This window comes from Gallinula chloropus (assembly GCF_964237585.1).
Source record: "Gallinula chloropus genome assembly, chromosome: 2".
NCBI lineage: Eukaryota > Metazoa > Chordata > Aves > Gruiformes > Rallidae > Gallinula > Gallinula chloropus.
Genome location: NC_140086.1, coordinates 162,792,786 through 162,816,077, shown reverse-complemented (window position 1 = coordinate 162,816,077; position 23,292 = coordinate 162,792,786). Strand labels below are relative to the sequence as shown.

Here is a 23,292-nt window from a genome sequence, read left to right as displayed (position 1 = left end):
CCTGTCCTCCTCCTGTCCCCTTTCACCCTTTTTCCTACTAGTTTTGTCCTGCACATCCTGCTCTTCAATGTGTCAGATCTTTTTAGGAACTGGGGAGGCTGGTCTAGCTTAACTCTTCCCTCCACTTGTCTGCTGCATTGTCCTTGAGCTGTCCTGGCTTCTTCATCCAACATAGAATCATAGACTGTTCTGAGTTGGGAGGGACCCCAAGGGTCCCAGAGCTCCAACCCCCTGCCACAGGCAGGGACACCAACCTCCAGGCCTGGAGCTACACAAGGTTGCCCAGGGCCCCAGCCAACCTGGCCTGGAACACCCCCAGGGACGGGGCACCCACCCCCTCTCTGGGCAGCCCCTTCCAGCCCCTCCCCACTCTCTCTGCACAGAACTTCCCCCCAGTCTCTCCTCTCCCCCTTCCCTCCTCCAGCTTCACTCCAGCCCCTTGTCCTGCCAGTCTCTGCCCTTCCCAAGAGCTGATTCCCCTCCTGGTCCTGGGGTCCCTTCAGGGACGGGGAGGCTGCACTGAGGTCCCCCCACAGCCTTCTCTTCTCCAGGCTGACCCAGTCCTGAGGGTGTTGAAAGGCCAGGGTGGATGGGGTCCTGAGGAACCTTGTGTAGCTCCAGGCCTGGAGGTTGGTGGCCCTGCCTGGGGCACGGGGTTGGAGCTCTGGGACCCTCGGGGTCCCTCCCAACCCAGAGCAGTCTGTGATCTCCAGAGGTCCTTGCCAACCCCACCAGTCAGGTTCTTCAATCCTTAGCAACCACATAAATAAATAAGAACAAATTAAAAAGAGCTCATTCCCCTTTTAAATACCCACCTAGAAGTTGCCTTCACTCCTCCAGGAACAGTTTTGAGCACGTTCTCCTCCCCTCTGCCTCATCCATGCCCTAAATTAAGGGATATTTTAGTGCCCTAAGGAAAATGCCCCCATGTTATTTTGAGGTGTGTGTGGTGTCACATCCAGTATGAAGAACTGACACCATCCAGAGGCTCTGATGGTCGTGGAGTGGGGACTCGGGGAGGTGGCTTCATCAGGGTCCTCAGAGAGCAGAGATCTCAGCCCTCCACCTCAGAGCAGGGTCTTTGGATGGTGCTGAGGATGTCTCTTAGGAGTGAATTGTTGTCTTTTGGGGATCCATCAGGGATCCTGTCTCCTGGTTGTCTATATGTGGTTGGTTTGATCTTATTCCCCTTCCCCTCCCAGTATCAGTTGTTTTCAGCTGGGAGATAGCTGGTTTCAGCTGGGAGATAGCTGGTTCATCACATTAAACATCAAACAACCAGGTGGATGTTCTTCTGAACCCCTCTACTGCTTCAGGAGGGGGATGGAGCAAAGTCTGGATGCAATCATAGAATCACTTAGGTTGGAAGACCCTTTAGATCAAGTCCAACCTTAACCTAGTCCTCCTCTAGGTCATGTCCTTAAGGACTCCATCTACACACCTTTGAAATCCCTCCAGGGATGGTGGCTCCACCACCTGACAACCCTCTTCCAGTACAGAAATTCTTCCTGATATCCCATCTAAATCTCCCCTGGGGCAATTTGAAGCCACTAATTGGTATTAAACCCCCTCTGGAACCTCTGTTTGCTGTAGGATCGTTAGCGTGGGCGATGAAATGTCCTCAACGCTTTGAGTGTCACAATATGGTGATTAAAAACCCAATCAAACCCATGGTGGCACCAGTAAAACCTCATGTTGGAACTTGTGGTGGCACCTGGCTTAATGTGCCATCAGAAGAACCTTTGTCATATAATCCATTGGTGTTTAGGAAGGATGCTCTGCTAAGCTGCAGCAGAACAGGACCTGGTGGGACTTCTGAGCTTCCTTCCCCAGTCCTGTCTCATTTCATTAAGTTAATAGAATGGTTTTCATTAATTATTCCCACTCAGGTGGCTTTTGGGGATCAGCACCATGTCCTACCTTGACAGAAGGGGTGGTGTGGAAGATGTGGCTTAGGATGAGGAGCTGGGCTTAGAAGGTCAAAAATGCTCCGAGGGATGATTGACACCCTGGGTGTGGTTTAACGTGGGATGGGGCATGAAGAGGACCAAAACCAGGCTGGAGCCTGGTGGCACAGCAAGAGCTGGCCTTGGATATGCAGAGGTGTGCTGGTTGTGCATCATAACCTGCTTTGCTTTGAGTCTTTGGTGCCCATGTGGTGTTAAGAATGTGTGGTGTGGTGGCTGTGGTCTCAGCAGGTCTTCTTCTCTGCCCTGGTCCTTGTGGTTCTGCTGCCCCATGGCCCAGGGGAAGGTTCTCAAGGTTGGCAGGGCTTGTGTTGAGCTGGGTGGGCAGGGACAGTACACCTGGGCTGCAGAAAGAGAAGGATTTACTGTGTCCTGTGTGGGGCAGGGACCTTTAAAAGTCATCTGCCCCAACCCTCCTGCCATGGGTAGGGACATCTTCACTAGAGCAGGTCGCTCAGATCCCCATCCACCCTGACCTTGGATGTCTCCAGGGATGGGGCCTCCCCCACCTCTCTGGGCACCCTGGGCCAGGGTCTCCCCACTCACCCACCCACCCTCAGAGGGAAGAGCTTCTCCCTCAGGTCTCCTCTGGCCCTGCCCTGCTGGAGTTGAACCCATGGCCCCTCGTCCTGGCGCTCCGTGCCCTGGGGAACAGTTCTTCCCAGCTTCCCTACAGGCACCTCTCAGGGGCTGGAAGGGGCTCTGAGGTCCCTCTGCAGCCTTCTCCAGGCTGACCCAGCCCAGCTCTCCCAGCCTGGCTCCAGAGCAGAGCTGCTCCAGCCCTCACATCATCTCTGTGCCCTCCTTGAGACTTGCTCCAAGACCTCTCCATCCTTCTTGTCCTGGGGACCCCTGTGCTGGATAAGTGGTGGGGTGCAGAGCTGGCTACTGTAGAAGAAGGGGTGGTGGGTGTGGGTAGCTGATCTCAGGAGCCTTCAGTGGGTGTTTGGTTGAAGGGGTTTACTCAGACCTGGGAGGTGGCCTCCTGCTTGTTTCCCTGAGGGTTTTCCAACATCAAGCATCAGTTCTCAGGAGCACCATGGGAAACGTGGTGAACCTGTGTCTGTCATAAATACCAGGGGTTGGAAAGGACCCTTAAGGACCATCAAGTCCAACTCCTTGCTCCTTGTAGGACTACCTAGAACTGCCTTGAAGACCAGGATGGTTACAAGGAGAAGTCTTCAGGTGTTGCTGGTAGACAGACACATCACCACGGTGTCATTAGGCGATGGGCAGATGACTGGGGTGGCCTTGGACACCCCGATGAGCTGAGTCTCAGTGGGGTTCTGTCCTGGCTGTGGTCACTGTGGACACAACAGGCTTGACCCAAAACTTCCCTTCAGGAGCTGCAGGGGGGGCCTTTTTTTGGGTGGTTTGTTTTAAAATTAGGGTTCCATCATGAATTAATTAGCACTCTGCTGTGGATGTTGGGGTGGTTGTTCTGGGTGGGTGGATCTCTGACCCTGCTTGTGGCTTCCTTGGCAGGAGGTGTACCGGATCCCCAAGAAGAGTCAAGCTGAGAAGGAGAACAGTGGTATGTACTCCTGTGTGTGCTGTGCTCCTACACACCTCCCTCATGTTCCTGCTCTGGGATGTCAGGAGATGTTCTGCCTTCATAGCTTGGTGCTCCTGCTCCTTGAAGACCATTTAAGCAGAGGGTGATGGGAAATGTAGCCCTGAGGCTGGTGTGGGGCTATAACTTACCATGGAATCCCAGACTGCATTGGGTGGGAAGGGACCCCAGTTCTGAGGCCATCTAGTCCCACCCTGCAGTGAGCAGGGATGCCTTGAACTGGGATGCTCAGAGCCCCATCCACCCTGACCTGGAATGTCTTCAGGGATGGGACCTCCCCCACCTCTCTGGGCACCCTGGGCCAGGGTCTCCCCACCCACCCACCCTCAGAGGGAGGAGCTTCTCCCTCAGGTCTCCTCTGCTCCTGCCCTGCTGGAGCTGAACCCATCACCCCATGTCCTGTTTCATCCCCACTCCTTGGGATGCAGCTCAGGATGGGGTTGACCTCCTGGGCTGCAGATACACAGAACTTGTTGGAGTGAAGACTCTGGTGACCACCAGAAGTCACTCAAACTGTAGGAGAAGACACTGGATGATAAAACCTCTCTCCTCTTCACCCATTTTCCCCAACAGCCGACCGTGGGAGAGAGACAACCCACAGGGATCAGACTCCTACTCCAAAGAACCCCATCCTGAGCAGAGAGCGGGACCCTGAGAGGCAGAGCCAGAGTAAAGAGAAGAAGAGACGGAGAGACTCCCTGTCCCCTCCGGCCTCGGCGTACGAGCGGGGAACCAAGAGGCCAGAGGACAGGCAAGTTGTGTGGGAGCAATGGTGGTGGGGCTGAGGATCTCACTGCTGGGCTGGGAGTGTCCCATCTGTCTTAGTCCTGGGGAAAATGGTCCTGGTGGACTTTGAGAACCTGCAGGGATGGGGAAGGAAGTTTGCTCTTGGAGGGATCCCGTGGTGTGTGGTGAGATGTGTTCCCTGGCCAGTTTCAAATGGTATCTCCTCTCAGATGAGCCACACATTCATTGAGAGCAGCCACAAGGAGAAGGACTTAGGGGTCCTGGGAGATGAGAAGCCCAACCTGAGCTAGCCATGGAGAAAATCCAAGGGTTGGACGCCCTCTGCTCTGGAACCAGGCTGGGAGAGCTGGGCTGGCTCAGCCTGGAGAAGAGAAGGCTGCTTGTGGGGAGAGCTCTGAGCCCCTTCCCATCCCTGGAGGGGCTCCAGGAGAGCTGGAGAGGGGCTGGTGCCCAGGGCAGGGAGAGCCAGGCCCAGGGGAACGGCCTCCAGCTGCAGGAGGGGGATGGAGAGGGGCTGGGGGGCAGAAATCCTTCCTGGGGAGGGGGGAGGCCCTGGCACAGGGTGCCCAGAGGAGCTGGGGCTGCCCTGGGATCCCTGGCAGGGCTCAAGGCTGGGTTGGATGGGGCTGGGGGCACCCTGGGCTGGGGTGGGGGTGTCCCTGCCCGTGGCAGGGGGGCACTGGGGGGTCTGAAAGCTCTGCCCACCCACACCAGTCTGGAGTTCAGTGATTCATCTCAAGATAACCTACACCTTCATCTTCAGGCAGGTTTTGGGAATTAGATGGGTGATGAGGGAAGCTCTGTCCCTCTCTCATGAAGAAACCAGGTCTGTAGACCTCCTAATGCTGTGAGATCTTCCAAGTCCTTCAAAATCCATTTCCTCCTTCTACATCCCCTGTCCCCAGTGCATTTGGGGATTATTCTAAACTTAAACATTGAGCAAGCCCCTTCCTGTGTAAGAGTAACCAGCACCCAAGCCAAACACTCTTCCTAACACTAAACAACTTCCTTGACCAAGTGATTATCCCCCAAAACCACTGAGCACAAGGAAAGAGATCCAGGTAGGCATGACCCCACCAAGCCACATCTCCTGCCTTGGCTGAGAAGACATCTCTGAAGTCCAAAAGACCTTGCAGTGATTTTACTTTGTGTTTCTGGGGCTCCATTTCCTGATGGATTCCCACCTACTCCACATACATTTTGCAAGTGGTGGACTTCAAATTCACTTAGTTCTTCTTAACAAGGATTTTGAAACACTGGCCACCTAGTGACACAGGGCATGGAGTCTCTAAGCTCCAGTGAAAGTACAATGGACTTTAAATTGCAGCACGTGGAGATGCTGAGGATAAAGTAGAAGAGAAAAGCAACATGGATTTGTGTTGTACTAGTGAGAGTTGTGCCCTTCCACGTGGAGTATTTCTGCTGATCAGGTCTGGGGGTAAAGGGGTTCAGAAGAGTAAAGATAAAGACTAGAGAACTGAAATGTGGAGGTCTTTGGTCTTGGTGAGTTGGCCAATTGTAGAGGTCTTTGGTCTTGATGAGTTGGCCAGTTGTAGAGGTTGCTGGTCATGATGAGTTGGTTAAATGTAGAGGTTGTTGGTCTTGATGAGTTGGCCAGATGTCGAGGTCTTCAGTCTTGGTGAGTTGGCCAAAAGTCATGAGTTGGCCAAATGTAGAGGGCTTTGGTCTTGATGAGTTGGCCAAATGTAGAGGTCATTAGTCTTGATTAGTTGGACAAATGTAGAGGGTGTTGGTTTGATGAGTTGGCCAAATGTCAAGGTCTTTGGTCTTTGTGAGTTGGCCAAATGTAGAGGTTGTTGGTTTTGGTGAGTTGGCCAATCATAGAGGTCTTTGGTCTCGTTGAGTTGGCCTAATGTAGAGGTTGTTGGTCTTGGTGAGTTGGCCAAATGTCGAGGTCTTTGGTCTTGTTGAGTTGGCCAAGAATAGAGGTTTTTGGTTTGATGAGTTGGCCAAATGTAGAGATCTTTGGTGCTGATGACCTGGCCAAATGTCGGGGTGGTTGGTCTGGGTGAGCTGGTGGCCAGCTGAAGGGAGAAGCAGTAACAGGAAATACTTTGAATTCATTAACCACTCTCCCAATTTTAAGTGTGAATCAGGTCAGTGTGATGACCCCCAGCAGCCCCCAAAGCTCCTTCTCCTGGAGAGTCAGACCATCTCCACCCTTCCCAGCAGCTGGAGGAAGGACAGAGATGATGGTGGTGCCGGTGCTGGTCCATTTCCTTCCCTTGAAAGTTCCTCCTTAACTCAAAGAAGGAAAATAATCCACATCTCATGTTTCTGGGACACTTGAGATCACATCAAAGGCAGCAAGACTCCAAGGAATTTCCTCTGAAGACCTCAGGTTTCCATTGTCTCTTCTAAATTGGATCTAAAGCTGCTTTGTAATTAGGGAACAATTAGTGGTGAGTCAGCCAGACGAGGAAATTCTTCTCCTTGTGTCTTGAGCTGTGCTGGGAAAGTCTAAAACATCTGGATTAAGGGGAAAAACAGAAGGGAAAGGCATAAATCTCTTAATAGTGTAATGTAAATCCATGGTAATTAGGGGGCTGGAGGTAATTAGGGGGCTGGAGGTAATTAGGAGGCTGGAGGTAATTAGGAGGATGGAAACATCACCAAGGGCTGGAGGATGGAAGAGGAGCTGAGTAACGGTGGTTGTGTTGAGAGACAGGAGGAAGGATGGAGGGAATAGCTTAATTAGTGTGTTAATGTAAATGAAACAAGGTCTTTTGTGGGTGAGGAGTTGCTCTTGCTCTTCCATGTCGTTGTGTCTGAGTGGCTGGGAGAAGAACTGATGGGCTGGAGAGCTGCTGGGGAGAAGGACCTGGGGGTGCTGGGGGGCTGGAACTGCCCAGGAGCCAGCAGTGTGCCCGGGGGGCCAGGAAGGCCAAGGGCATCCTGGCTTGTGTCAGAGCCAGCGTGGCCACAGGGCCAGGGCAGGGCTTGTGCCCCTGGGCTGGGCACTGGGGAGGCTGGAGCTGGAGTGCTGGGTCCAGTTGTGGGCCCCTGAGTCCCAGCAGGAGCTGGAGGTGCTGGAGCGTGTCCAGAGAAGGGCAACCAGGCTGGGGAAGGGGCTGGAGAGCAGCAAAGCTTGCGAGGAGCGGCTGAGGGAGCTGGGGGTGCTGAGCCTGGAGCAGAGGAGGCTGAGGGGAGCCCTTCTCCCCCCCTGCCCTGCCCTGCCCTGCCCTGCCCTGGCAGGAGGGTGCAGAGAGGTGGGCGCTGGTCTCTGCAGCCAGGGGCCAGGAGCTGGGAGGAGGGGCAATGGGCTCAAGCTGCCCCAGGGCAGGGTCAGCTCAGCTGGGAGGGCAAAGTTCTTCCCTGGCAGAGCTGTGGGGCTGTGGCACAGGCTGCCCAGGGAGGGGCTGAGTCCCCAGCCCTGGGGGTGTTGAACAGAGGGGAGATGAGGTGCTCAGGGAGCTGGGTCAGCACAGGACAGGGATGGTTGGACCTGATGGGCTCAAAGGGCTTTTCCAGCCTGGTGACTCTGGGATTCTGGGATTCTGTGACTGGGATGCCAGCACCCTTGTCTACAGATGCTCCCCCACTGGCTCCAACTGTCCCCTTTTGGCTACAGGAAAGATCTAGTAAAATAAGTGGGGAAAGGGACAAACACACAAGGTCATCGTTGGCTTCTTCCACGCTAAACTCTCAGTTGTCTTCTCCCCGTCCCATCACACCACTTGCCTCTTGTGTAAACCCTCCAGGAAAGACTTAGAATTCCTGAAATTGAACTCTTTGCTTCCACATGGATCCCATTAACCCATCCTGACTCTGTGAACGCCGTGAGGGAAGGAAGGAACATCTGAAGTGGCTGGGTTGGTAGCAATGTGCTTTTGATAAGTAGATGGAGCCCAGGAACACAGAGCAAGTATCTAAGAATGTACTGGGTGCTTTGTAGAATCAGAGAATCCCAGACTGGTCTGGGCTGGGAGGGACCCCAAGGGTCCCAGAGCTCCAACCCCCTGCCACAGGCAGGGCCACCAACCTCCAGGCCTGGAGCTACACAAGGTTGCCCAGGGCCCCAGCCAACCTGGCCTGGAACACCCCCAGGGACGGGGCACCCACCCCCTCCCTGGGCAGCCCCTTCCAGCCCCTCACCACTCTCTCTGCACAGAACTTCTCCCCAGTCTCTCCTCTCCCCCTTCCCTCCTCCAGCTTCACTCCAGCCCCTTGTCCTGCCAGTCTCTGCCCTTCCCAGGAGCTGATTCCCCTCCTGTTCCTGGGGTCCCTTCAGGGATGGGGAGGCTGCAGTGAGGTCCCCCCACAGCCTTCTCTTCTCCAGGCTGACCCAGCCCAGCTCCCTCAGCCTCTCTCCCTAGGGGAGCTGCTCCAGCCCTCTGAGCATCCCCGGGGCTCCTCTGACCCCTCTCCAACAGCCCCACATCTCCCTTGTGTTGGGCCCCAGCTCTGGACACAGGACTCCAGCTGGGGAGGGCAGAGCAGAGAGGGACAATCCCCTCCCTGTCCCTGCTGCCACCCCTCTTCTTCCTTGGCTCTGCCTGTGGCAGGGGGTTGGAGCTCTGTGATCCTTGGGGTCCCTCCCAACCCCGACCAGTCTGTGATTCTATGTTTGATGCTGCTGTTGGGCATTTGGCACCATCCCCACTCAGGCTTGTGTGCCATCTGTGGTGGTCCTTTCACTGCTGGTGCAGGTTTCTGAGGTCTCACCTTCTCTTTCTCTCCCAGGTATGACACACCAGCATCTTCAAAGAAGAAGGTGCGGCTCAAGGACCGCAACAAGCTCTCCACCGAAGAGCGCAGGAAGCTGTTCGAGCAGGAGGTCGCCCAACGAGAGGCCCAGAAGCAACAACAGCAACTCCAAAACCTTGGGATGACCTCCCCCTTGCCCTACGACTCCATGGGCTACGGCACACCCCACCACAGCTTCATTGGCTACCCCCCTGGCTACCCCATGCAAGCCTACGTCGACCCCAGCAACCCCAACGCGGGGAAGGTGCTTCTTCCCACACCCACCATGGATTCCATGTGCTCACCGGCGGCCTACGAGCACCCCCAGACTTTGGTTGGGCACACAGTAGAACAACCCCTGACTACTCCTCAGCCTGTCCCAGTAGTCCAACATGTAGCAACCACCATGGAAGTGACAACCCCTCAGTATGTAGCACAAAGCGACACCGTTGTCCATCAAGAACCCAACGTGGCCGTTCTACCCGTGGCCGCTCCGGGACCTGTGCAGAGCCAGAGTTATGGGGTCTGGGATTCCAGCCAGCAGACTGTAGCTGTCCAACAGCAGTACTCACCAGCCCAGTCCCAACCAGCCATATATTACCAAGGACAGACCTGTCAGACCGTTTACGGTGTGACATCCCCCTACTCACAGACCACCCCACCGATTGTACAGGTAATGGCCATTTTGGAGAAGACACCACGTCAGACGACCCCAAAATGAGGGGTACTGGTGTGTGGTTGGGAAACACTCTTCATTTCCTCACTCTTTACTAGGTCTCTTAATCCTAGAGCATCCTACTAGATAGTAACCTCTGGGAGCTTCCCACCCCGGAGTATGATGAAAGGATGCTGAGGTGGGGTGTGTACCATGGACAGATACCACATTGGGGGGTTCTATCCTGTTATGTTGGGGTTGGGGTGGGGTTTCTTTTGGGGATCCTTGGTTCTGGTGAAGGAACGTCTCTGGGTAAGAACTTCCCTGGTCACTGAAGTAAGCAGCAAAACCTGGAGGTGTGAGCTCACCTTCTGTTGACTTTTGGAAGGGGAGTCTGGAGTTCCCATCTCTTGTATGACTTCAACCAACCAACCAAACCCAACAGGCCAACCTTCTTTATCAGCTTTCTCTGATTTACTCATCCCCTTGAGGTCCTAATGACCTTGCTGAAGTGCTTTCTCCTTGTGCCTTCACTAACGAGGTGTTCAGCACCTCACTGATGCCTGGTGCTTCCTAAGAGCAAGATGTAGGCAGGCTTACACCTACTAGGATAGCAAATTACCCAACCCTACATTAAATCCTCCCCTTGGACCCCACCACAGTCACTGGTGGGCTTCCCTTCCACCTCAGTCCCTGGTGGGCTTCCCTTCCACCTCAGTCCCTGGTGGGCTTCCCTTCCACCTCAGTCCCTGGTGGGCTTCCCTTCCACCTCAGTTCCTGGTGGGCTTCCCTTCCACCTCAGTCCCTGGTGGGCTTCCCTTCCACCTCAGTTCCTGGTGGGCTTCCCTTCCACCTCAGTCCCTGGTGGGCTTCCCTTCCACCTCAGTTCCTGGTGGGCTTCCCTTCCACCTCAGTCCCTGGTGGGCTTCCCTTCCACTAGTCCTCAAGGACTGCTACCATCTTCTTGCCTCTGCTGCTTGGTTCCCAGTAAGGAAAGCTGTATGGTATCCTCCAGTGAAAGGGTGGGGGTTTTTTTGGGGGGTAAAACAAGCTGACTTGTGATTTCCCCATGCTCCATTCCAGAGTTATGCCCAACCAGGTCTCCAGTACATCCAAGGCCAGCAGATATACACAGCTCATCCACAGGGAGTCATCGTGCAGCCCCCCACAGCAGTCACTACAATCGTCGCAGCCGGGCAGCCTCAGCCCATCCAACAGGTAAGGCTTGGTGGTTCCCAAGGGATTGGGAGTGTTCATCTACATCTACTGTGGGTTTGTGGGGTTCCCCGTGGCTTCTGAACGCTGTGGAAGCCTTGGTGGTACCAGCCTGGAGGAGTTTCTCATGTGACAACATGCTGGCACCCTCCAGGATGCTGCTTTCCAGGCTGGATGTGGGTGTCAGATGCATTTCTGGGGGTTCTGAGCCCACGTCCTGTTGAGGAGGATGTGAGAAGGTTGCCCATGGGTGGGCACACTCCACGACTTGCTTTTACCACTGAAGCTCCTCCATCAGACATGGTGATTCAGCATCCCACCACAGAGAATTTGGGAGCACAGCACCTGTATTACAAGCTTGGGATGCAGTTGAGGTGTTTGATGAAGAACCTGGGGCAGATACCATCCTTGCTACATCTTGGGCCAGCACCAGCATGGTTTTGCCTTCACTGAAGTCCATCCTGCTGCTCTGATCACCCTCATGGTTGCTCATGTTTTTCTCTTCATCCCTTTTGTTCTCTCTTCAGCCAGAACTTGTGGTGACCAATAACCTCCTGGACTTGCCTCCACCATCCCCACCCAAGCCCAAAACGATCGTGCTCCCACCCAACTGGAAAACAGCCCGAGATCCGGAGGGGAAGATCTACTACTACCACGTAGTAACGAGGTGAGTGTGGTGACCAGGAGAGTGTGGTGACCAGGAGAGTGTGGTGACCAGGGGAGTGTGATGACCCAGGGGAGTGTGATGACCCAGGGGAGTGTGGTGACCCAGGGGAGTGTGGTGACCCAGGGGAGTGTGGTGACCAGGGGAGTGTGGTGACCCATGGGAGTGTGGTGGCCAGGGGAGTGTGGTGACCCATGGGAGTGTGGTGGCCAGGGGAGTGTGGTGACCAGGGGAGTGTGGTGACCCATGGGAGTGTGGTGACCCAGGGGAGTGTGGTGACCAGGGGAGTGTGGTGACCCAGGGGAGTGTGGTGACCCAGGGGAGTGTGGTGGCCAGGGGAGTGTGGTGACCCAGGGGAGTGTGGTGACCCAGGGGAGTGTGATGACCCAGGGGAGTGTGGTGACCAGAGGAGCATGGTGATGAGGGGAACATGATGACCAGGGGAGTGTGGTGACAAGGCGAACATGATGATGAAGGGAGCGTGATGATGGGGGAGCGTGGTGACAAGGGGACCATGATGACCAGGGGAGTGTGGTGATGATGGGAGCGTGATGATGATGGGACCGTGATGAGAGGGGGAGCGTGATGATGATGAGAGTGTGGTGACCAGGTGAACGTGGTGATGAGGGGACTGTGATGACCAGATGAGCATGGTGACGAGAGGAGCTTGATGGCAAAGTGAACATGATGATGGGAACATGGTGACCAGAGGAGGGTGATGACCAGGGGAGGGTGATAACCAGGGGAGCACGATGACTAGAGGAGCATGATGGCAGAATGAACGTGGTGATGGGAGTGTCATGACGAAGAGAGCATCATGACCAGGGGAGCATGGTGATGAAGGGAGTGTGGTGATGAGAGGAGCAGGATGGCAAAGTGAATGTGATGATGAGAGCATGATGATGAAGGGAGCGTGATGATGGGGGCAGCATGATGACAAAGTGAAGGTGATGATGAAGGGAGTGTGGTGATGGAGTGTGATGATGAAGGGAGCATGATGGCCAGGGGAGCGTAGTGACATGGGAGTGTGATGAAGAGGGGAGCATGGTGACCAGGGGAGTGTGATGAAGAGGGAAGCATGGTGACCAGGGGAGTGTGATGAAGAGGGGAGCATGGTGATGAGGGGAGTGTGGTGATGAGGGGAACGTGATGATGAGGGAAGCGTGGTGACCAGGGGAGCGTGGTCACCACGTGATGACAAGGGGAGCGTGATGGCAAAGTGAATGTGATGATGGGAGAGTGATGATGATGGGAGTGTGATGACCAGGGGAGTGTGATGAAGAGGTGAGCATGATGCTGCTTCCAGGTCAGAGTTGGATAGCTCAAGCAGAGAAATGAAGTTGGAGAGGTTGTTCAGCCCCCGGTGTCTCGTTAGGCACCCTGTGGGTTGCTGCCCGTTAGCCAGGCAGGTGGGTGGCTGAGGTTGCTCAGAACCTTTCCTTAACCCCCATAAATGTTGCCTGGGGACAGAACCCCCTTTTCTGCCAGCCCAATTTCAGCAACAACAAATGATGTCCTTGCAATCAACAACTCCAGCCATGTATTGAGTTGTAACCCAACATACATGCCCTGAGGTCTCCACTGTGATGTTTCCCATCATCTTTCCCCACCAGAATCACTGACCTTCTTCATTCCACACTGAGTGTCAACGGTGGTAGAACATCAGATTCCCTTTGTTAAGCTCTTCTTGCTTGGCTTTAGCCTTCTCCAACCTAGAATCCTGCTCCAACTCATCATTAATAGTGAGATAGGGTCCTTGTTGAGGGTTTCCATGATAGATGGAGACCAGATGTTCAAGGATAGATGGAGACCAGATGTTGATGGGACAATCGATAAGCAGGTACCAGTTACTTGTGAGGGTGATGGTGACCTCAGTCTCTTCTTCCAGACAAACCCAATGGGACCCTCCTACCTGGGACAGCCCAGGGGATGATGCCAGCCTTGAACATGAAGCTGAAATGGACCTGGGGACCCCAACATATGATGAAAACCCCATGAAGGTAAGTGCATGTGGGGGGGTCAGTGAGGGAAACGTGTTGTAAACGTCTCTTGGACTGAATAGAGGGTGTGGGGACACCATTGCTGGGGCTGTTGCTGAGGTTGGTATGGACCAAGGGGGTGACAGAGGGACCAAAGTCACCCAAGATAAGCCATTGGATCATAGGACCATGGGTTTTCTGTGCTTCAGAGTACTGGGAGAGGATTAACAGCCTTAAATTGTCCTTTCCTGGCCACTCTGAAGTGAAATCCACTGAAGAGCATCTTGTTGCCACCAGGTTTTGCCCTGGTGACAAATAGTTGAGCAGAGAGGTGCTTTCACCTCCTCCTGGATATGGTTCAGCACAGGACAGGGATGTTTGGACTTGATGATCTTCAAGGTCTTTTCCAACCTGCTGATTCTGTGATCCTGAGGGTTAATCTGAGTCTCCTGAGGACTTTGGAGCTCCTGGAGAATTCGCTTAAACAATGTTTTTTACAAATTAAAGAAGTTTATGAGTTTATCTCCCTGTTAAAAAGGGACCTGGAGATGTTGAGGAACATCCCCCAGGGTGGTGAGAAGAAGGTTGGGCTCTTCTGAGCCAGAGAACGTTGTTGGGCTGGTGCTTCGCAGCTTGGGAGACCTTTCCCTGTGGACTTCCAAGTGTCTTGTGGTTCCTGAGACCACAGAAGGAGCTTTTGTAAATGGAGATGGGTGTTTCCATGCCAAGAATTAAGAGCTTTGGGATACAAAAAGGTGCTGAGGACTGGGACAACACTCCAAGGGCCCCACCTGGAGTGTTGTGTCCAGGGCTGGGCTCCCTGGGATCAACCAGCCAGGGATCTCCTGGAGAGAGTCCAGAGGAGGGACAGAGATTCTGAAGGGCCTGGAGCATCTCCCCTGGGAGGAAAGGCTGAGGGAGCTGGGGCTGTTCAGCCTGGAGAGAAGAAGCCTGAGAGGGGATCTGATCAGTGGTTCTCAAGAGCTGAAGGGTGGGAGCCAGGGGGCCATGGGCAGCCTCTGCTCAGTGTCTGTGGGGACAGGACAAGGGGCGATGGGCTCAAGTTGGAGCCCAGGGAGTTCCCCCCAATGTGGGGAAGAACTTCTTGGTGGTGAGGGTGAGGGAGCCCTGGGCCAGGCTGCCCAGGGGGTGTGGAGTCTCCTTGTCTGGAGAGATTCCAGCCCCTGTCCTAGGGACCCTGCTTGGGCAGGGGGTGGGACCCCATGGGCTCTGGGGGTCCTTCCAACCCCTCCAGCTCTGTGATCCTGTGATCTCACTGAGCTGGCTGCTCCTGCTGGGAGTGCTTTGCTGCTGTCTCACCCCCCAGTATCCTCCTTTCAAGTGTTGGACTGAAGCCATCCCTACATCATCCCTGAATTCCCATGGCTGCAGGGCTTTGGCTGACCTCACAGCAAAGTAGATCTTCCTCACTTCAGAGCTTTAAGCCTTGTCCTCCTCTGGCCAGGAGCTCCTGAAGGTTGGGCTTTTCCCGCTCATGGAAATAGCACTGAATTCCCAGGTGGTCTTAGCTTGCTCTCCACCTCCATAACAACGCTTCCACCCTGCAGTTACAACCACATTCCTTGGATTCTTGGAACTCCTCCCTGCCCCACACCTTCTCCAAGAGGGATGAAACCCTCTAGGCATGGAAAAGCAGGAGAGGTGCACAGAGCCACACTCAGATCATGAAAGTGCCACGTTGGAAGGGACCTTCTGAGGCCACCTCATCCTGTCACACTGCAGTGACAGGGACATCTTCACTAGAGCAGGTCGCTCAGAGCCCCATCCACCCTGACCTTGGATGTCTCCAGGGATGGGAGTAGCTCCCGTGGTCGTGGTGGGAAGTGATGGAACCATTCCATGGCTTCAGATCCCAGGAGGGTTTAGTCTCAGGCTTAATCCAACCAGGCCAGGTTTTATTTCTGAACATAGAAATCCTTCCTTGAGCTGGCTCAGGGAGTTGAACCGGGGTTGTGCTGGAGATGGTGAAGGGCTTGGTGATGTGGCTGGAGGCCAGATGCCACCAGAGCTGCTCCATCGCTGCCCTTCTCAGCTGGGCAGGGGGGAAATAGATACTGAGAGACTGAGGAGTGGAGATAAGGGCAGGAAGGGGCCTTATCCCCCCTCTGGGGGTCAGCAGCCCCCACAAACCTGCCCCAGCGGGGCCTCTCCCTGTCCCCAGGGGCTGCAGGTGCTGCCAGGAGCTGCCCCAGCGCGGGGCACAGCCTCTGCCATGGGTCTCCCCCCGCTGCGGCGTGGGGCCTCTCCTGGGGCTGCAGGGGGGGTCTCTGCTCTCCATGCTGCCCCCCTCCCTCCTGTCCTGACACCCCCAGACCGGCTCATCCCCTTTTCCCAGTGTTTTTTCCCAAAGGAAATGTGAGAGTGAGGAGCGATCCCAGTGTTCCCAACCCAGTGTGGTGGGAGCGCGCTGGGAAACTCAGGGCTGGGGTGGGAAGTGTGATGGGACTGGGGTGGGAGTTACACTGGGATTGGGATGGGAATTGTACTGGGATTGGGATTGGAAGTATGATGGGAATGGGGTGGGAGTTACACTGTGATTGGGATGGAAATTGTACTGGGATTGGGATTGGAAGTATGATGGGAATGGGGTGGGAGTTACACTGTGATTGGGATGGAAATTGTACTGGGATTGGGTTTGGAAGTGTGCTGGGTATGGGGTGGGAATTATACTGGGACTGGGGTGGGAATTGTGATGGGAATGGGGTGGGAGTTACACTGGGATTGGGATGGAAATTGTACTGGGATTGGATTGGAAGTGTGCTGGGAATGGGGTGGGAATTGCACTGGGACTGGGGTGGGAAGAGTGCCGGGAATGGGGTGGGGAGCGTGCCGGCTCTGGGCTGGGAGCGGGATGGGAAGCACACCAGGACCAGACTGGGAGTTGTGCCAAGACCAGACTGGGATTCAAGCCTGGAGCAGACTGGGAAGCTCACAGAGAGCGGGATGGGAAGCGTGCACTGCCCCCCTGGCCCTGGAGCAGGGGGTGACGGGAGCGCTGTCCCCGGGGATTGGGATGGGGACGGGGATGTCCCCCTCCCCAGCAGCATTCCAGACCTTTGTGTTCCCCTCCCCAGTCTTCCAAGAAGCCCAAGACGGCGGAAGCGGACACGTCGAGCGAGCTGGCCAAGAAGAGCAAGGAGGTGTTCAGGAAAGAGGTGAGGGGGCGGCCACGCTGCGCGGGGTGGCGGCGGGTCAGCGGGCCCTCGGGGACGGGGCGGCGAGTGAGCTCGGGGCCTGGTGGGGAGGCTGGGTCCCAGTGTGGATGCTGGGCCCTGATGGGGATACCGGGTCCCGATGGGGATGCTGGGTCCCAGTGTGGATGCTGGGCCCTGATGGGGAGGCCAGGTCCCAATGGGGATACTGGGTCCTAGTGTGGAGGCCGGGTCCCAGTGCGGATGCTGGGCCCTGATGCTGATGGGGAGCCTGGGTCCCAGTGCAGGTGCCAGGTCCCCATGGGGATACCGGGTCCCAGTGCAGATGCTGGGCCCTGATGGGGATGCCGGGTCCCGATGGGGATGCTGGGTCCTGATATGGGGATGCCGGGTCCCGATGGGGATGCTGGGTCCTGATGGGGGGATGCCAGGTCCCGATGGGGAGGCTGGGTCCCAGTGCAGATGCTGGGCCCTGATGGGGATGCCGGGTCCCGATGGGGATGCCGGGTCCCGATGGGGATGCTGGGTCCTGATGGGGATGCCAGGTCCCGATGGGGAGGCCGGGTCCCAGTGCAGATGCTGGGTCCTGATGGGGATGCCAGGTCCCGATGGGGAGGCCGGGTCCCAGTGCAGATGCTGGGTCCTGATGGGGATGCCAGGTCCCGATGGGGAGGCCGGGTCCCAGTGCAGATGCTGGGTCCTGATGGGGATGCCAGGTCCCGATTCGGGCACTGGGTCCCAACGCAGATGCTGAGGTCTGATGTGGATGCTGGGTCCTGACGGGGATGATGGGTCCAGATGTGGACACCATGTCCCAGTGCGGATGCCGAGTCCCAGTGTAGATGCTGAGGTCTGATGTGGATGCTGGATCGTGACGGGGATGATGGGTCCTGATGCAGATGCTGGGTCCCAGTTGGGATGCTGGGTCCCCTTTGGGAGGCTGGGTCCCTATGCAGATGCTGGATCCTGATGTGGATGCTGGATCCTGATGCAGATGCTGGATTCCAGTGTGGATGCCAGGTCCCAGTGTGGACACTGGGTCCCACTGCGGACACTGGGTCCCAATGTGGACGCTGAGGTCCGATGCAGATGCCAGGTCCTGATGTGGATGTCGGGTCTGATGTGGCCACTGGGTTCTGAAGCAGACACTGAGGCCTGATGCGGATGCCGGGTCCGTTGTGGATTCCAGGTCCAGTGCAGGTGCTGGGTCTGACGTGGATTGTGGGTCTGATGTGGATGCTGGGGTCTGATGCAGATGCTGGGTCCAGTGTGGATTCCAGGTCCCTTGCAGCTGCTGGGGGTTGGGTGCTGCTGGGTCCCGGATCCTGCTGGGTCCTGATGTGGGCACCAGGCCTGATGCGGATTCTGGGTCCAATGTGGACACTGGGCCTGACGTGGATTCCAGATCCAGTGTGGATTCTGGGTCCAATGTGGATGCCTCTGGGTCCCAGTGTGGGCACTGGGCCTGACGCGGCGCTGGGCCTGATGTGGATTCCAGATCCAGTGTGGATTCTGGGTCCAATGTAGATGCTGCTGGGTCCTGATGCGGACACCAAGCCCCATGCGGATTCTGGGCCTGACGCGGGCGCTGGGGGCCTGACGTGGGTGCGGGGCCTGGTGTGGATTCCAGATCCAGTGTGGATTCTGGGTCCAATGTAAATGCTGCTGGGTCCTGATGCGGACACCAGGCCCCATGTGGATTCCATGCCCAATGCAGATTCTGGGCCTGATGCGGATTCCACGCCTGCAGGCGCTGGGCCTGACGTGGATTCCAGGCCTGACGCGGGCGCTCGGGGGGGCCTGACGCAGGCATGGGGCCTGATGCAGGCGCGGGGCGCGGGCACGGGCGCACGGGGACTGATGCGGTCGCCGCGCCTGACGCGGGCGCGGGGGGGCCTGACGCGGGCGCCAGGCCTGACGCGGGCGCCGGGGGCCTGACGCGGGCGCTGGGGGCCTGACGCGGGCGCTGGGGGCCTGACGCGGGCACGGGGCCTGACGCGGGCGCGGGGGGCCTGACGTGGGCGCTGGGGTCCTGACGCGGTCGCGGGGCCTGACGCGGGCGCTGTGTCGCGCAGATGTCGCAGTTCATCGTGCAGTGCCTGAACCCCTACCGCAAACCCGACTGCAAGGTGGGACGCATCACCACCACTGAGGACTTCAAGCACCTGGCACGCAAGGTGGGGGCACTGGGGGAGGTGGGGGGGACTGGGGGGGTGGGTGGGGGCACTGGGAGGGGCAGGGGGACTGGGGAGATGGGTAGGGGTACTGGGAGGGGCAGGGGGACTGGGGAGATGGGCAGGGGGACTGGGAGGGTGGGTGGGAGGACTGGGAGGGCGGGTGGTAGCACTGGGAGGGGCGGGGGGGACTGGGGAGGGTGGGTGGAGGCACTGGGAGAGGTGGAGGGGACTGGGGGGGTGGGTGGGGGCACTGGGAGGGGCAGGGGGACTGGGGAGGGCGGGTGGGGGCACTGGGAAGAGAGATGGTGGGACTGGGAAGGGAGGTGCTGGCTTTGGATGGGGGTAGGGGTACTGGGAAGGGAGGTGATGGTACTGGGAGGGAGTTGGTGGCACTGGGAAGGGATGGGGACACAGAGAGGTGGTGGCACTGGGACGGGGATGGTGGCACTGGGAGGGGCTGGCACTACCCTGGCTCCTCTCATGGGACAGGGGAGTGAGAGTGAGTGTTTGGGGTGGGGTGACTGGGAGCTGGGAGCTGCCAGCAGGGAAACCAGTGAGAACTGGGAATTATGGGAATATTGGGGAATAATAGTAAATATTTGGGGAATAATGGCAAATATTTGGGAATTAAGGTGAATATTTGGGAAATACTAGGAAATATTTGGGGAATGATGGAAATTTTGGGGAAATGGTGCTGAATATTTAGGGAAGAATAGTGACTGTTTGGGGAATTATTGTAAATATTGGGAAAAGCAGCAAATATTTAGGGAATTGTAGCAAATATTTGGGAATTATGGCAAATATTTGGGGAAGAATACCAAATATTTGGGGAAGAATTGGCAAATATTTTGACATAATGACAAATATTTTAGAATTATGGCAAATGTTTGAGAATTACGGCAAATATTTGGGGAATAATACCAAGTATTTGGGAATTATGGCAAGTATTTGGGGAATAACAGCAAATATTTGGGGAATTATGGCAAATATTTGGAAATTATGGAAAATATTTGGGAATAATGGCAAATATTTGAGGAATAATGGGAAATAATTGGGGAATAATGGGGAATAATGGAAAATATTTGGGAATAATGGAAAATATTCGGGTATAATGGCAAATATTTGAAGAATAATGGGAAATATTTGGGGAATAATGGGGAATAATGGAAAATATTTGGGAATAATGGAAAATATTTGGGTATAATGGCAAATATTTGAAGAATAATGGGAAATATTTGGGGAGTAATGGGAAACATTTGGGAATAATGGCAAATATTTGGGAATAATTGAAAATATTTGGAAATAATGCCAAATATTTGAGGAATAATGGGAAATATTTGGGGAATAATGGGGAATATTTGTGAATAATTGACAATATTTGGAGAATTATGGAAAATATTTGAGAATTATGGGAAATATTTGGGAATAATAGTAAATATTGGGGAAATTATGGCAAATATTTGGGAATACTGGCCAATATTTGGGGAATAATTGAAAATATTTGGGGAATTATGGAAAATGTTTGGGGAATAATGGGAAATATTTGGGAATAATGGCAAACATTTGGGAGTAATTGAAAACATTTGGGGAATTACAGAAAATGTTTGGGGAATAATGGAAAATATTTTGTAATAATGGAAAATATTTGGGGAATTATGGCAAATATTTGGGAATAATTGAAAATATTTGGGGAATTATGGAAAATATTTGAGAGTTATGGCAAGTATTTGGGGAATTATGGAAAATATTTGAGAATTATGGCAAGTATTTGGGGAATTATGGAAAATATTTGAGAATTATGGCAAGTATTTGGGGAATAATGGAAAATATTTGAGAATTATGGCAAGTATTGGGGGAATTATGGAAAATATTTAGGAATTATACCAAATATTTGGGGAAATATGGTAAATATTTGGAAATGAGGGAAAATATTTGGGGAATAATCCCCAATATTTGGGGAATTATGGCAAATATTTGGGAATAACAGGAAGTATTTAGGGAAAAATAACAAAACACCTCAGGGAAAACCCCAGAACTGGGATTCCTGGGACAACTGGGACTAACAGTGGGTACTCCCATCCCCTCCTCACCCCCCCAGCTGACCCACGGCGTGATGAACAAGGAGCTGAAGTACTGCAAGAACCCAGAGGACCTGGAGTGCAACGAGAACGTCAAGCACAAGACGAAGGAGTACATCAAGAAGTACATGCAGAAATTCGGGGCCATCTACAAACCCAAAGAGGACACAGACCTGGAGTGACACCCAACACCCCTCCTCCCAACCCCAAATCAACACCCAGACATCAGCAAACCCTAAAATTCCAGGTTGAACCCCCCCCAAAATCCCAGTTTTAACCCCCAAACCTGCGAATTTCATCGCTTAGTTGATTTTTTTTAAGTGATTATTTTTGGGGAGGGAGGGTTGGGGTTTGTTTGGGTTTTTTTGGGGGGGGTGGGATGGAGACTCAAAAAACCCCCAAACAGAGGTAAAAAACAACCCCACAACTTCATCCCCTGCAGCGTGGGGGGAAAAGCTGGGCTTAGCTAAACCTGGGTTTAGCTAAAACCGAGCTTAACTAAACCCAGGCTTAACTAAACCCGGGTTTAACTAAGCCCAGCTTTCCCCCAGCGCCGTCTCCGAGCTCTGTATTATATTTTAACCTGTATGTGAATATATTGATAATTTTAGGGGGGGTGTGTGGTATATTTTCCTTTCCCTTCAAGCCCCAGACGTGCCGACAACCCCGGGGACTCTTTGTACTGATCAGAGTCGGGTTATTTTGGGGGGAGGGTGTTCTTTTTGGTATTATTTGGGGTGTGTCCCCCCCCCTTTTTTTTTTTTTCCTCATTTTCTTTAGATTTCTCATCAATTTTTTAGGGGGGGTGGGGGTGTTCTTTTTGGTTCTTGCAAGGTTTAATCTGGTCTCATGTAAATAGTGCGGAGCGGGGCTGCCTCCTCCTCCTCCTCCTCCTCCACCCCCCTCTACACCCCCTCACACCCCTCCCATGTCCCCCCCTTTCCTTTCTCTCCTCCCCCCACCCCCAAAATTCTGGCAGGCTCCCTGCTGTGTTGATAAGATTTGATTTTACTGCTTTAAATCATTTTACTTTATTCGATTTTTACGGAATTTTTTATGTATAAAAAAAAAAAAAAAAGGAAAAAAAAAAAGGAGGAAAAAAAAAAAAACCCCAAAAAAGGAAAAAAACCAAAAAAAGAACCAAAAAAAAAAGGAGAAAAAAAATTAAAAATAAAAAATGACAAAAAATCGACACCAAAAGAAGGTTTGGAAATGCCCCCCCCCCCCCTTCACCTCCCCGGGGGGGGGACAGGGGGATGGGGACGGGGGGCTGGGCTCAGGGGCTGTCCCCTCCCCTCTGGATTGGGGTGGGGTGGGGTTCCCCCCCCCCCCCCTCCCCTTGCTGCTGCGGTCCCAGCAGCCTTGTGAGCTCCTGGAGGGGTTTGGGGGGTCCCAGTTTGGGGCTGGGGGGCTGAAGAGGGGGTCTTTGGCCTTGGGGGTGTGGGCTTGGGGGTGCGGGCTGCTGTGGGGGGTTGGGGAGGGGGGGATGCAGCCCCTCAGGGACATGTGGACGGGGGGGGGAACAAGCACCCGGGGACACACGGACACCCCAGGGGACACATGGACACTGGGGGCCGCAGGGGGACACATCCTGGGGACAGACAGACACCCCTGGGATACTGGACACCCAGGGGGACACGTCCTGGGGACACACGGACACCCCAGGGACACACAGACACCTGAGGACACCCGTCCTGGGGGGACACAGATGCCCCTGGGGACACATGGACACCCGAGGGCACACAGCCAGCCAGGGACACCCATCTGGGGACACACGGACACCCGAGGGCCACCCATTTGGACACCCCACATCCCGAGGACACTTGGACACCCCTGGGGACACATGAACACCTGTGGCTACCCATCTGGACACCCTTCCCCAAGGACACACGGACGCCTAGGGACACCCAGACACCCCTGGGGACACACAGGCACCCAGACACCCCCACCTGAGGACACACAGACACCCACTGACCCCCCCACTCCGGGACACACAGACACCCATCTCCCCCCACTCCCACCCCCGGACACACAGACACCCAGGGACACCCACCTGCCCCCCACCCCCCCACCCCAGGACACACAGACACCCAGGGACCCACCTGAGGACACACAGACACCCACCTGCCCCCCACCCACCCCAGGACACACAGACACCCAGGGACTCCCACCTGAGGACACACAGACACCCATCTGCCCCCCCACCCTGGGACACACAGACACCCAGGGACCCCCACCTGAGGACACACAGACACCCATCTGCCCCCCCCACCCTGGGACACACAGACACCCAGGGACACCCACCTGCCCCCCCCCCCCCCCCCCCCCCCACTCACCCCAGGACACACAGACACCCA

The 23,292-nt window shown here is 55.0% G+C and overlaps 1 protein-coding gene across 1 annotated transcript in view; it reads left to right on the top strand.

Annotated features, from left to right (window-relative positions):
- SETD2 (SET domain containing 2, histone lysine methyltransferase) overlaps positions 1-21,550 on the top strand; it is a gene marked incomplete at its 5' end in the record, with an annotated part of 63,733 nt that extends 42,183 nt beyond the window's left edge. The window contains 9 exons of the mRNA XM_084280280.1: positions 3,453-3,501; positions 4,114-4,300; positions 8,992-9,667; positions 10,733-10,867; positions 11,392-11,531; positions 13,417-13,528; positions 16,603-16,683; positions 18,756-18,857; positions 20,956-21,550. Coding sequence (XP_084136406.1) covers positions 3,453-3,501; positions 4,114-4,300; positions 8,992-9,667; positions 10,733-10,867; positions 11,392-11,531; positions 13,417-13,528; positions 16,603-16,683; positions 18,756-18,857; positions 20,956-21,117 — 1,644 coding nt within the window. The 3' untranslated portion in view covers positions 21,118-21,550. The remainder of the gene's footprint in view (positions 1-3,452; positions 3,502-4,113; positions 4,301-8,991; positions 9,668-10,732; positions 10,868-11,391; positions 11,532-13,416; positions 13,529-16,602; positions 16,684-18,755; positions 18,858-20,955) is intronic.
- Positions 21,551-23,292: the final 1,742 nt, after the last annotated feature.